This window comes from Lacerta agilis, chromosome 18 (assembly GCF_009819535.1).
Source record: "Lacerta agilis isolate rLacAgi1 chromosome 18, rLacAgi1.pri, whole genome shotgun sequence".
Classification (NCBI taxonomy): Eukaryota; Metazoa; Chordata; class Lepidosauria; order Squamata; family Lacertidae; genus Lacerta; species Lacerta agilis.
This window is the reverse complement of record NC_046329.1, coordinates 4,577,041-4,590,245: the sequence shown is the minus strand read 5'-3', so window position 1 is coordinate 4,590,245 and position 13,205 is coordinate 4,577,041. Positions and strand designations below refer to the sequence as shown.

Below are 13,205 nucleotides of genomic sequence, written 5' to 3'. Positions count from 1 at the left end.
TTGACAGCTTTCAGCTCTTGTCACCAGGAAGAGGTTATGTAGGTATTTGTTTCTGTGAATGGTCACTAAGTTTGACATGAGTAAACCTTGAAGAACAGCTAACCCTTCACTTGACTAACGGTCTCAGGCATTTAAAACACACTAATATCCACTCTTTTTCTTTTGGTTACTGTTTCTGGTTTTGGTAATTATAGCATGTTAAATTCTATATGGAGTCTCTTTTGCCCAGACCTTGCGCAGAGACTGTGAAATTAACTTTTGCACCTTCCAACTTGAGTTGGGTGGAAGTGACATTTTCAAAAGTCTGCCAGTTGAACTCTTGGCATTTGCTCTTTGGTGGAAGGGTTGAGCAATCTAATCACCACTTAATTGCTGTGGTGCAGAAGTGGTGATGGTGGTGGAGATCAGAATAGAAGCACAAGTATAATGGCTTTCTAAAACTCTACATCTCTGTGAAACTCTTGTTGACAAATTTGGAATAACCTAAAGGAGACATTAGTAGAAGATGGAAGGGAAGCCATGTAGTGGAAGGAGCTTGGTTTGTTCAGTCAGGGAAGCAAAAATAAAATAAAAAGAGCAATCTTTACATGGGTGGTTACTTCAGTATTCCCTAAATTGTTGTAGCTTGGGACACATTTTCTCCCCACCTATCCTACCCAGACTAAAATCTGAGACACACTTCACTGTTGTGCTAGATAAAGCATCTTCTATTTTGTTCTATTTTGTTTAAAGACAGCCACCCTCTTTTTTGTAAAAAAAAACCCTTTTCATGTGGCCTCTTGACACCCCACTCATCAGTTTCCCCAGTACAACACCGTCCAATTCCCAATAATTTTTATTAAAATTTAAAAGAAAATATATGAAGGTAAAAATCAAATATCCAATATCTTTTTATCAAAGATAAAAAACTAATCAAGATAAAAACACAAACCAATAGAGGAAAAGAAAGAAGAAAAAGGAAGGAAGGAAGGAAGAAAAAGGAGAACTTCCAATTCTTCATCTGTCAGCTATGTAAAAAAAAAATTCAACACGTCTACTCCAAGATAACATCCAACAAGTCTGCTTTCTATAAACCAATATTTTCTTCAATCCTCAAACCCAGATATCATAAGTTCATTGTCTTTTTCACACAAAAAGTCCATGAGGAGTTCCAAATCTTTAGTAACTATTGAAAATGATTTTTCTCTTATTGTACATGTTAAGTTTGCCATCTCAGCTAAGTCCAATAATTTTAACAACCATTCCTCCATGGTAGGTAATGCTGAATCTTTCCATCTTGTGCATATAAAAGTCTTGCCGCTATGATAGCGTATTGAAATAATATTTCATAGTCTAGTACTTACAAAGGTTTAAATATGAGGCTTTGGAGTGATGCCACATCTCTTGAGCTGCAATGCTGCCTCATTCAAAAACATTTTGCTTCTATATATAATGTGCCTTCCCCATCCAGGGATCATTGAGTGGCAGATGAGCCCATCACATCTCATTAGTGAACCCTGACACATAGTTACCAGAACAGGGATCATCACTCTACCCCTTCCCAGAGCACCTCTGTTGAGAGAGAAATGATTTCCATCAAGAATAACTTTCTTTGTAAGGTGTAACTGTGCTGGACGTAAAGAGCGTATGGGGAGTACAAAAATAAGAAGAATATGTAATGTTCTTTGTTCATAGGAATACAGTAAAAGGGAAACTCATTTTTTTAATGTCTAAAAGGAAATTTGGATAAAGGCAGTTGTGTTCACTCTGTTTGCTAAAAAGGAATGAGTTTAAATTTATGAGAAAATGCATTTAGGCTAAATGTTGGGAGTAGACTGTGTTGTTCTAACAGTAGTTCAGCAGCAGAATGAGCTACCTGGAGAAAGTGTGGGATCTTTCTATGGAGGTTTGTTTCAAAATTAGAAGAAGGAGAAGGAGAACTGCTGGATCAGCCCAAAGACCCCCACCTGGTTCAGCACTCTTCTCACAGTAGCCAACCAGATGCCCCAGTGAGCCCCCCTCCAAAAACGCAGCCCGACGTTGCGTGTTGTGCATGGGATGTCACACACACTCCGTGCAGGTATGTGTGACCATTACGTCACATGTCTGGGTTACAGCGGCGGTCACCCACAATCCTGAGGGCCAGATGGCAGCCCTGCCCACTGCTATTGCCAGCAACTAGTAATGGGAGGAATATTGTCTCTGATGGTGGAGGGTAGAACTTGTTGTCTTGTTTTTCTCTTATTGTACATGTTACAATAGCAGTTGAAATTGATGCCCTCTATAAAGCTTTTGAAGTTTGTGCCCTTTTGTGGAGCAGGGAAAGACTGAATAGGAAAACTGAGGATGGCAACTGTCTACAGTTGGGGTGCCCTCCGGGAGTTGTTGAGCTCTCAACTCCCACTTGTCCCAGCTATCATAGTCAGTGGTCAGGGATTTTGAGAACTGTAGTCCAGCAACATCTGGAGAGTCCCATGTTGGCTAACCCTGCTCTAATGTTGTTGAGTTTCAGGTGGAAACAGGTATGTTTGAATAAGGAGAACCAGCACAGGTTTGCTCAGGGCTTCTGCAAATAAAATTTTAACAGCATTCATTGCTTGGGGATAAGGTAAATGAATCTCCTCCCTTTTGCAAGAGAGACGCCTAAAGGGGTGGGGGTTGTAATATGGTATAGATGGGGAGGTCTGTATAGATCACTTGGCCCTAGTGGCAGTGATGTCTCTGTATCTGTGAATCTTCTGCCTGCCTTGTCATCTTTTGTAGGTTTTCTGATTCAGTCATTGTATCCTGAGATGGTTGGTCTGTCTTTCTCTTTCTTGACACACTCATTTAATTTTTAAGCTCGCCGGGCATTTGCTTATTTATGTTCATTGTGCTTGATAATAATTCTGAGCCATTAGAGGGGAAAATTGTATTCAAAAATGCTGTTTCACACTTTATTTGTTTGATGATCTGGAGTGATAGAAAATAACACATTTGCTTGCTTTTATAGTCTCATAATTATTCACATCCATCAAGCCATTCCAGGGGAATAAACAAAACACTGAGAAAACTGCACTATTAATAGCATTCTCTTCAGCAACAATGAAAAGTATCTTTCTCATGGGATTGTCCAGTTAGGAGGCTCCCTATAAACAACTATAAAGCTTCTGCTTTTTGCCAAGCAAACAATTTTTTAATCTGATTACCCTGTGGATTAAACATTAGAGGATGTGTGGTTGTTAGGGAAGTGTAGAACAGTCACAAATTGGAGACATGCTTTGCTTTGGTGGTTTACTGGTTAGGTTAGGTTAAGTTATACATCCACCAAGATTAATACCTCCTACCTGTCCCCTCCCTAATGGCCCCTTCCCCAGCATTTTTGTATTAATTGGTACTCTTGTTGTGGCTCCTGCTTGGAGGGAGGCCAGCTCAGGCAGAGATACAACAGACAGCCTTTTCTGAAAGTGGGTAGTTCAGCTTGTTTCTTAATTGAGAATGATTGAGTGATCCAGTCATGCCGCATGGACAAAGTTGAAATTGCCCACATCCAGGGAGGGCTGAGTAGAAGCATCAGAGCGGTGAGCAGGCAGCCTGATCTGTGAGTGGCTATTCTGGGCTCACAGGAGCCTGTATTCAGTTCACATTGATTGCAGAGCACTATCAGTTTCCTTGCGACTCATTAATATGGGCTTGGTGAAAAGTTAGGGAATTAGTGTGCTGTAAGGTGTTCCTGAGGTGAACCTCTGGACAGGTATTGAGAATATGCATCCAGTGTAAGAAACTTAAGCCAACAACAACAACCAACGTTAACTGTCAGGTATGTTCTAAACAGTTTTAATGAGTGATTATTTATAGTTAACAATGTCACACAGAATGTTATTTTTGAATGATATTCACCATTTTGAACTCTCTTGTTTTTATCTTGGAACACCCAGAATCCCACCAATCCACCTAATCATAACTATATATTATTTCTGGTCTGTTTATGGCTTGAAATGTGGGTAGGCTCCTCACTTTACAGGTGCTTCCTTGACCAGAGATGATACTTGTTTCCCATTACCAGTGACACACATTAGCCTGCTTTATATATCTAAGAAAATAAGCCATGGCAACATTTAAAATGCAAAACAATGCTGGGGCGGTGGTGGAAAACACAGACAAGATTTATTGTGTGGCATGCAAAATAGCCTGCCTGATTGGGAAAGGATTTACACAGAACACCAGTCAGAAACCGTATAACTTTTTCTTGGTTCCAGAATTGTTGCAGTTAACTAATCCCCAGGCTACCTTATAATTTTGGCAGCTGAAGCCATGAAGGAAGCCATTCATAAGCTACCTGTTTACTGCCAACAGCCTTAAGATAGCTAATTTGTCGCATTGTGCTCCAAACCGTGTTTGCAAAGAGTATTAAGGCAGCAGGCACAGCTTAATAGCTTAGTTCAGTGCACACTTAAATATATAAAGAGATGGTCATAGATGAATTCAACCTCTGGCTACTGCCAGGGTGCACTAGCTTTCCAGCCATTTCATAGTTGAAACGCCCTGGATGATTTTCTTTGCTCATCCAGTTTCTGAAATGGGACACCTAGAGGGGAAGCTCCATCAGAAGAGTGAAGCCCTACAGAAAAGAAATAGAGTTCGCACACAAATATCTTTGTAGGAAGGGGGCAGGAAGCAGTTTCAGCTGCTTCATGTTGTAGGAGAACCAGGGGCCAGGAAGAGAGGAGCAGCTCTAAACCTGTTGGGTTGCTAGGGGCAACCCGAGAACCTTGACTTGCAAGTTAGCAGCCAAGGGAGCTAGTAACTGGCTGGCAGGAGTAAGAGCTGAGATCTGAGGGATGAAATGGGGGCCGGCAGTGAAACCGATGAAAGCAAAAAACATTGTGCAAAGGATGAATTTTTTCTTTGCAAGCTGTCTTAGTCGGTCTTAAAGGGGAGCTCTTTTGTGTGGGCTTGCTGGTAGGTGTGGGGAGTGATAATTTGCAGAGCCCTTGAAATGCAGGGTGGGAGGCTGTTGTTGCTCTTTGAGTGAGTGTCATAGACAGGTACTGAGTTTTGTGACTGCAAATCAATCTATTACCCAGGAGATGGATAAATATCTAAAACCCAGGCTTCTTTGGCTTATGCTGTTTACAAAGGGAGTGTGTAGGTGTGCTTTATTTGTAAAGAGAAGGTTTTATGTGTGCTTCTCTTTGTCAAGAAGGTTGTCACAACTTACTTTAGGAGTGAGCAACATATCTGCTTAAGAGGGGGTGCTTTTCAGCCTCTTGGAATGCAAAGGTATGTCCTACATGGTGAGAGCTACTGAATTTCAGCAACGTTGCTCCACCCCACTGTGAACTGGCTGTACTGGCTTGGTTCTTAGATTTAAAAAGGATGTATTTTTTGATCCACTGGGGTTAGGGGAAATCATTTGTAGTTAGGCGTTCAAAGGACCAGATAATACCTGGGGCTCAATGGGTTGCACATCATAAATTTCTCACACCTTTTTAAAAAAATGTTTCAGCACTAATAAATACATGTGGCATGGAATGCTGGTGCTTGTGATTCCACCCCCACAGCTGCACCAAGCACTGCCTAAATCTGCAGTATTTGGAACTGTTCCTTCATTTCATATCGCAGAGTCAACAAACAGCAAATGAAATAACTGGTGCAAAGTGCTGTCTTCCTAGTACTTTGATACTTAAGCATACAGGGAATCATATCAGAAGCTTCATGTGTAGGGAAAACGGGGCAGCCAAAGACACATGGTAGTTGAAAACATTTGGAATCAATATTATGGGACATGTGTCAAAAACTCCAGTATCTATGAACATAAGAAGCTACTTTTATAATGAGGGAAAACTATTGGCCCACGTGTCCCAAACTGGCAGCAGCTCTCCATGGTCTTGGGTAGAAGGCTGGGTTATTCAACTGGAGAAGCTAGGGGTTGAATTGGAGCCCCTTTTCTTGCCGAAGGGCCCAGCGTGCTGACCCCCCCCCCCAAAAGACCTCTTGCTTGCTCTACTCTGTGGCTTCGAGGAGATAAGAAACAGTAGAAGACTTAACATTTTTTGATCACTGAGATCCTCTGATGGAGCTCTTCTGCTAATTCCCCATGCCTCTGAAGTTTGGGTGGCCTTCACTAGGGGAGAGGCTTCAGGGTGGCAGGCTGTGCCCTGTGGAACTCCCTGTCAGTACAGATCCATCAGAAACCAACCCTGCCTGTTTTCAGACTTCTTCTGAAAACTACCATTTAAGACAGGCTTTCACAATATGGATTTCTCTTTTTAACCAACCCAACCGGTATCTACTGAATCATTGACATTTTAAATTATATTTTAGGGATATTTCTGGACTGATTTTACCATATTTTGTAAGCCACCTTGATATATTTATGAAAGTGCGGATAAGAAATATATAAGTAGAATAAATAAACAGTGGTTCTTAACTTTTCTAAACCTAAGTACAAGGAAATGTGCCCCTAGGAAGATTGGAAGCTGCCTTACGTAGAGTTGGATCAATGGTCCGTCTAGTTCAGTATTGTCTACACTGACTGGCAGCGGCTCTCCAGGATTACAGACAATGTACTACCCCCAGCTCTGCTTGGAGATTCTGGGGAATGAACCTGGGACCTTCTGGACTTGTTTGGGTGGTGGCGGTGGTCAGGTTGGTGGCAAGCACAACTATGGCATGGGTGGGGAGCCTTTTGTCCTCCAGATATTGGTGAACTACAACTCCCATCATCCCCAGCAAACAAGACCAATGGCCAGAGTTGATGGAAGTTGTAGTTTAATAACATCTGGAAGGCCAGAGGCTCTCCACACCTGAAATGGAGGCTGACTAGTAAGTGAAAACCATAGGTGTGGCCCTTGAGTTGGTTTATTTATTTCAGCTTGATCATTATTATGTCGCTTGATCATTGAAGTTTCTCAGCAGTGTGCAGAAAAATTACAAGTAGCATAGTGTGGGCAAATAAATTAAAATAAATCATGCAAACAGAAAACCCCTTAAATACCTGTTGAAATAGAAAAGTCTTTGTCAGTTGCCTGAAGTTCAACAGGGAGAGTGGCCATTTGAATGCAGTTATTTTTGCCGCTACCGGAAACATGTTGTCAGGCTTCCTGAAGTGCCGCCTTCCTGGGAAGGCTGTATAGTTCACTTTCCCCAAGGTTGGGTTGTTGTATCCAATGTCAGTAGACCCACTGAAATGAAAGGAGATGACAAACCTAGCTCCATTCATTTCAGTAGCTCTAGTCTGAGTAGAATTTAGCTGGGTACAACCCCTCTGACTTGAAAGTTTCTTTATATCCTTGTTTTGAAAACTTACATGTGGCAGCTTGCTCTAGTAACGTGCTGACATTTGGGAATTCAGAATGTTTGTTCGGGTCATGCTCCTTTTTGAAAAATAAAAGGAGATTTCTGTGTTAATCACTTGCCATTATAAACCTTATTTTCTAGGGTGTGTGTGGCTTATCTATTAAGACAAATGCGTTTACGAGATGAGATCTGGAGGTAGTGCTGTGCCTGGGCCTTGCTGCAGCCGTAATGGAAGGGTTTTAGAGCAACTGGCAGAAATGATATTTCTGGATATTTGAACATCTCCCTTTTGTTTTGACACCTCGCCTTGAGGTTAATGAGCGAACAGTTTGATCTTCCCTGACATTTTGACTTCCTCCCCGAGGATAGCCTGTTATCACTGTCTCTCCTCGAGCAGAGAAACCAGAGAGCTTAAAACAGAAGATTAAATTGCTGTTTGGCGATAGGCAGGTAGGTTAAGCACTGGAGAAAGGAGCTGGTGGCCATCAGGGTGGATTGGTGGGGAGGGTGGGCAGACGGGGAAGCTATTCCACCATTGTGGCAAAACTGGTTAGATCCTTGAGTGCTGAGGTTCCAGATAAGAATTCCTAAGGGTACAGTTGTTAGCTACCTGGAATTTCCTATGGAAAGCTAGCATTTGTCATAAAATACGGATCTCTAAGAAAATGTGGGGTTATGATGCAGATTATTAATGTAGCCTTGTGTCTTCAGAGGCTATGCTGTGAACTGGGCTCTGATCTAGCTTCTGCCATGAGCTTCCTTAGTGGTTAGAGTGTTGCATTAAGATCTCAGAGACCAGGGTTTGTATCCTCATTCAGCCGCATGATCTTCACTGTCTCTCAGCTTAGCCTACTTCATAGTGGTGTAGTAAGGGTAAATTGATGTGAGAGAACCACATACACAGCCTTGAACTCCTTGGAGGAAAACTGGGATATAGATGGAAGGAATAACTATGGTTGCTTAATTTGCCCTCTTCTTACCCCCACCAATTGCACTGTGAGAAGTGTCCTGATGAAATTTTATGTGTTTTTATGTTGACACTATATACAAACTCAGTTAGTCTCTAAGGTGCTACTGGAAGGATTTTTTTTATTTTGTTTCGACTACGGCAGACCAACACGGCTACCTAACTGTATGTTGACACTGTTTGCTGTGTTAACCTTATAATGCAATTTAATGTTACCTGTAGTCTGCCTTGGAAGGATTTATATCCTGACAGGTGGGATACAAATAACTGAAATAAATATCCATCACATAGGAGTGCATTAGGTGGCTGTTTTAACTGGATTAATGCTATCCATTAGTTTGCCCTCTGATTTCTAAACCTCCATGACTTAGGGGCTCACAATTCCACTTACAATGGCAGTGATCCTTCTGCCTTATGTGTGTGACGAACTGAGCTGCCGCCTTCTGTTTGGAGCTGGGGGGAAGATGCAAGATCACCTCAACAGTTGTGCTATGCTTTTCCCCAGCTCTCATACTGCACTTGGAGTGGGGGATGATCCCGGCAGCTGCTATGCTTCAGAGGTGCTGTGAGGGCCTCTGGAGCACCTCAGAACTACCGGGTTGATCCTCTGCCCCCTCTATACTAAATGTTGGAACAGGGGAGGGGAGTGAGGCACTGTTGCTGAGGTTTAGAGATGCAGCACATTCATAGGCAAGACCCCAGCCATCTTGGAAGGGCCATAGTCCTGATTACCACAACTGTTTGTTGACCTCTTCCTATAGCCAAGAGGAGGGTTAGGTTTCAACCCGTCCCGTGCATCTCCTCCTTCGTTATGTGGTTCTATATGTGATGTGCTACTAGCGCAACAACTGGGCTCAGTTCATTTTTTCTTCCACTCTTAATTTTGTTGAGCATTTGAAAGAAGGCACCGAGTCCCCTCCTGTTGAATGCAAGCCAAGCGTGCTCTGGCTGCTCTTTCTGTGTGTTTGTTGGCCATGGGGTGAGGGCTGCAGATATTTCCTCCTATTCTGCTTTTAAGCGCATTAACACAATTTTCTGGGTTCCTGTCCAAGCAAACGCCTTTTAATTCTCTCTCTGGGACTCCTCTCTAGAACTTCATGCATTGCCATTGCAGTCTGCAGACTCTGATAACGCAGTAACCATGTTCCAACATATTAAACTTTTAACATCCTCAAGATTCAATTAATCTTATCTTTACAACTCCCAATTACAGGCACTAATTAAGTGAAAGTAGCATAGTAGACCTAAGGATGTTGCATTAATCATCTGCTGCCTCATACGCCTTTTCCAAATCCTTCGACATATTCCCAGAAGGAATGGAATAGTTCAGTTCCTGTTCATTTTTTTTAAAAGGGTTGTTAATCCCACAAAGGAGTGTTTGGATCTGGATTAATTTACTCATTTGTTTTATGTTACCGATAAATGGCATTAAAAAAATTAAAAAGTCCAAGATGAGCAAAACTGAATTATTTGATAATTACACAGTTTAAAGGGCCATTGTTGTGGCTTTAGTTAAAAGAGTTGTGGGTCACACTAAAGATTTCTTCTTATTTCATGAGATTAGCTGTTACAGGATGGCTTTCTGTTCCTGGAAAATTGTTTTTTTGTTTCTGTTTTAAGCTGCCAGTTTAAATCAGCTTAAACACTAAGTCTTGAAGAATCCTCTTTCTGTACAATTTTTCTTCCTGGACATCCTGTTACATTAGATTTTACATTATGAGTCTTCAGATCACTTCAGAGGGCAGAAAATATCACTTTGGTCTAGAGAGAATTTAGGATATGATTTCCATTCTTTCATTTGAATCTCCACTATGGTTAAAGCCACCATTTTCAGAGTATTGTAAGCTTCCCTCATGGGAGGGGTGCAGCAGGGTGATAAATGAAGCACTGAGTGTGTACACAAGCACTGAGGCAAGAGTATTATTTCCAGGAGGCATGGGAAATCTGTCTTAGCCAGAGGGCTGCATTCCCTCATGAGAAAACTCCTGGGGCAACATGCTAGTGGTGGGTTGGGCCAGAGGCAAAAGTTCCCTTTGAGGAATAGGCTACATCCTTCCCATGCAAAAGTCAGGTTTCTATCTGCTGTTTATGCAGTTCTATATCATTCTGATTTTGCTGCTTGTTGGAACAAGGGGCAAAGAGCTTTAAATAGCCTTGAGGTCCTGCCCTCTGACCATTGAAACAGTACCGTGGTACCTCGGGCTACAAACACCTTGGGTTACCAACACTTCGGGTTACAGACTCCGCTGACCCGGAAGTAGTACCTCGGGTTAAGAACTTTACCTCAGGATGAGAACAGAAATTGCGTGCAAACTTGTATTTGTGCTGTGGTTTGTTTCCCTATGACTCCAGGGTCTATGGTTTGCTGTAACTTTATGTCATATATTCCATATTTTATGTTTTTATGGGCTTATAGCCGCAATAAATTTGAAATTTGAATTTGCGTGCTGGTGGCACGGCGGCAGCAGGAGGCCCCATTAGCTAAAGTGGTACCTCAGGTTAAGAATGGTTTCAGGTTAAGAACGGACCTCCGGAATGAATTAAGATTGTAACCAGAGGTACCACTGTACTTGAGTTATGAGGGAAAGGTAGACGAGGCCCTGAGGAAATGCAGAAGTATCAAAATGTGCAGGACCTCCTAGTTCAGTTATTGGTTCGGAGGGTGGGTGGAAATTATCTCTTCAGGGAAACCATAGTGGATCGAGGGTGCCAATTTGGGCCCCAGGTTGTGGGTGCCAATTTGGGCACCCGCGACGTAACGTGACATCATCACATCAGGTTAGGTAGACACGCCGCAGCGGTGCTTCCGAGGCTGCACGGTGTGGTAAGAATTCACCTCTTCACCACCTTGTTTGTTACCCAGGTGAGGATCAACCACGGTTTGAATAAACCATAGAAACAAGGAAACTATTTCCAAGTCCAGCACCCATATTTAGGGACCCAGTGTTGGTATTATAGCTATTGCAATAGGGCAGAGCTCACTCCACTCAACGTGCCAGTTGAGAAGGTCTGTCCCAAGGCACTTTAGAACAAAAGCTTATGTAGTAGTTCAAACACAGAAAACAAAGAGTCGTACGACATTTTCACATACGTCAGGAAGTAAAGCACACATGGCTCCACAATGGTATCATATTGGGGCTCCATACTGGACCCTCACATCACCTTGGAGTGGCCCCGATGTGCCCAAACCATTTTAGGTCTGGGATGTCTGGCATTACCCTTGCAACCTAGCCTTCAGTGAGGGAAGAGCATCATAAAATCCTCTTCCTGGGTCCCAAGGATAGCTGATTTACACTCTGGTGCTAAAACATCCTGCCATTTGTACCACTTTCAGGGGTAGATAAGGAGAGTTGGAATGCAGTGTAGGAGGGGCGAGACTCACAAATGCAGAACACACAAAAACGAAGCCTAATACATTCTAAAAGGTTAAATACAATTAAAGTGAAACATTATTCAAATAATAATAAAAATTCTACTAGAAGTTGCACCGGAGGCCTAGCAGGGCCTCGGACATTGCTTCCAAGGCTATGCCCAAAGCCTCTAGAGACATCCGATGCAGCTTCTGGTTTTATGCCAGAAGTCGCTTGGAGGCTTTGCCGGGCCTCAAGACGTCGCCTTGGAGGTTGTGTTGGGCCTCCAACACAACTTCCGGTACAAAACCAGCAGTCACGTCAGAGCCCCATGGTCTTAGCCCCCACCAAAAAAAAAATTGTGAGTGCCCAGGCACCCAGCATCCCCAGAGTTGGCGCCAGTGTGGTGGATGGGGGTAAGTCGCATAATCTACAAACAGGCTCTCAGTGAATCAGTGTGGTAATGAGCTCTGTTTTTAAAATTTCAGTGTTACTGATGAGCACTTTTGTTTCCCTTGCTAGGTATGCTATACCTCCAGAACATGGGAAGCGGTTGGAGAGACTGGCAAAAGGTAAGTTTGTATATGCTAGTGACCTTGTATGTTCAAGTAACTGCTCCAAGGCCTTATTTTTGAGGAGGCGTGAGCCAGTAATTTGGGGCTGCTTCAGACTGCGACAGAATTCTATAACAGAAAGACCCATGCAGCTCATGTGCATTATATGATATATCTAGATTTATGAATTTTGCTATGTGCTCACATTTTATTTTAAAATTTTTATATCCCCTTCAATAAGAATATCTCAGGGCAGTTCACAAAAAAAACATTCAAATGCGATGGATACAGTAAATACAGCAGTGACAAAGTCAGGATAAATTCTTCACACTGGTATTAAGGATCAGGAAAGGCCTTGGAGAATAATTTTTAGCAAGTGCCAAAAAAACAAGAACAGTAGATGCTTACCTTATCACAGGGCAGGTGGTTGTATAAGCTGGGAGCCACAACGAAAAAACCCCTCCAAGTTGTCACAAGATGGAGCTTTTGCAGGCTGTGCATCAACCAAAAAAGCCTTGTTCAAATATTTTAGTGACTTGGGATGGTCTATCCAGTACACAGCATTTCCTCAGATAACCTGTTCTAAATTGTTTAGGGCTTCATAGACCCAGTAATATGTTGGCAGCCACCACAGTTCTTTTAAAAGTGGTGTAACATGCTTATGGTAAGCTTCTCCTGTTAGCAATCTAATCGCTCTGGACCAGCCTTAAGGCCAGCCCCACGGTGAGCAGATTACAGGAGCCCAGTCTTGAGGTTAGCAATTCATGGGACACTGCGGTCAGGCTTTTTGAGTCTGGGAACTCTTGAGGCTCTCTTAACCACTGCAGCCAACTGGGCCTCCAGCAGCAATGATGGACCTAGGAGCACCCACAGACTATGCACCTGTTTCTTCAGTGGGAGTGCAGCTCATCAAAAACAGGGAGGTCACCTAATAATTCCTGGATTTAGAAAACCCACAAGGCCCCCTCATATTGGCACCCAGCCTCAGCTTCTTGGCCTCATCCAGACTGCTGCTGCATCCAGGCACCATGCCACAATTTGCGCAGGCACATTGTCTTTGTCTATGATCTTTGA

At 42.8% G+C, this 13,205-nt stretch overlaps 1 protein-coding gene across 3 annotated transcripts in view; it reads left to right on the top strand.

Annotated features, from left to right (window-relative positions):
* Positions 1-13,205, top strand: part of KDM4B (lysine demethylase 4B) — a 147,036-nt gene that overhangs the window by 24,173 nt on the left and 109,658 nt on the right. For all 3 annotated transcript variants that reach the window (XR_004425788.1, XM_033136950.1, XM_033136951.1), the window contains exon 5: positions 12,100-12,149. Coding sequence is in view for 2 of the 3 variants with exons in the window: in XM_033136950.1 (XP_032992841.1) it covers positions 12,100-12,149 (50 nt within the window). In the remaining variant the exon portion in view is untranslated. The remainder of the gene's footprint in view (positions 1-12,099; positions 12,150-13,205) is intronic.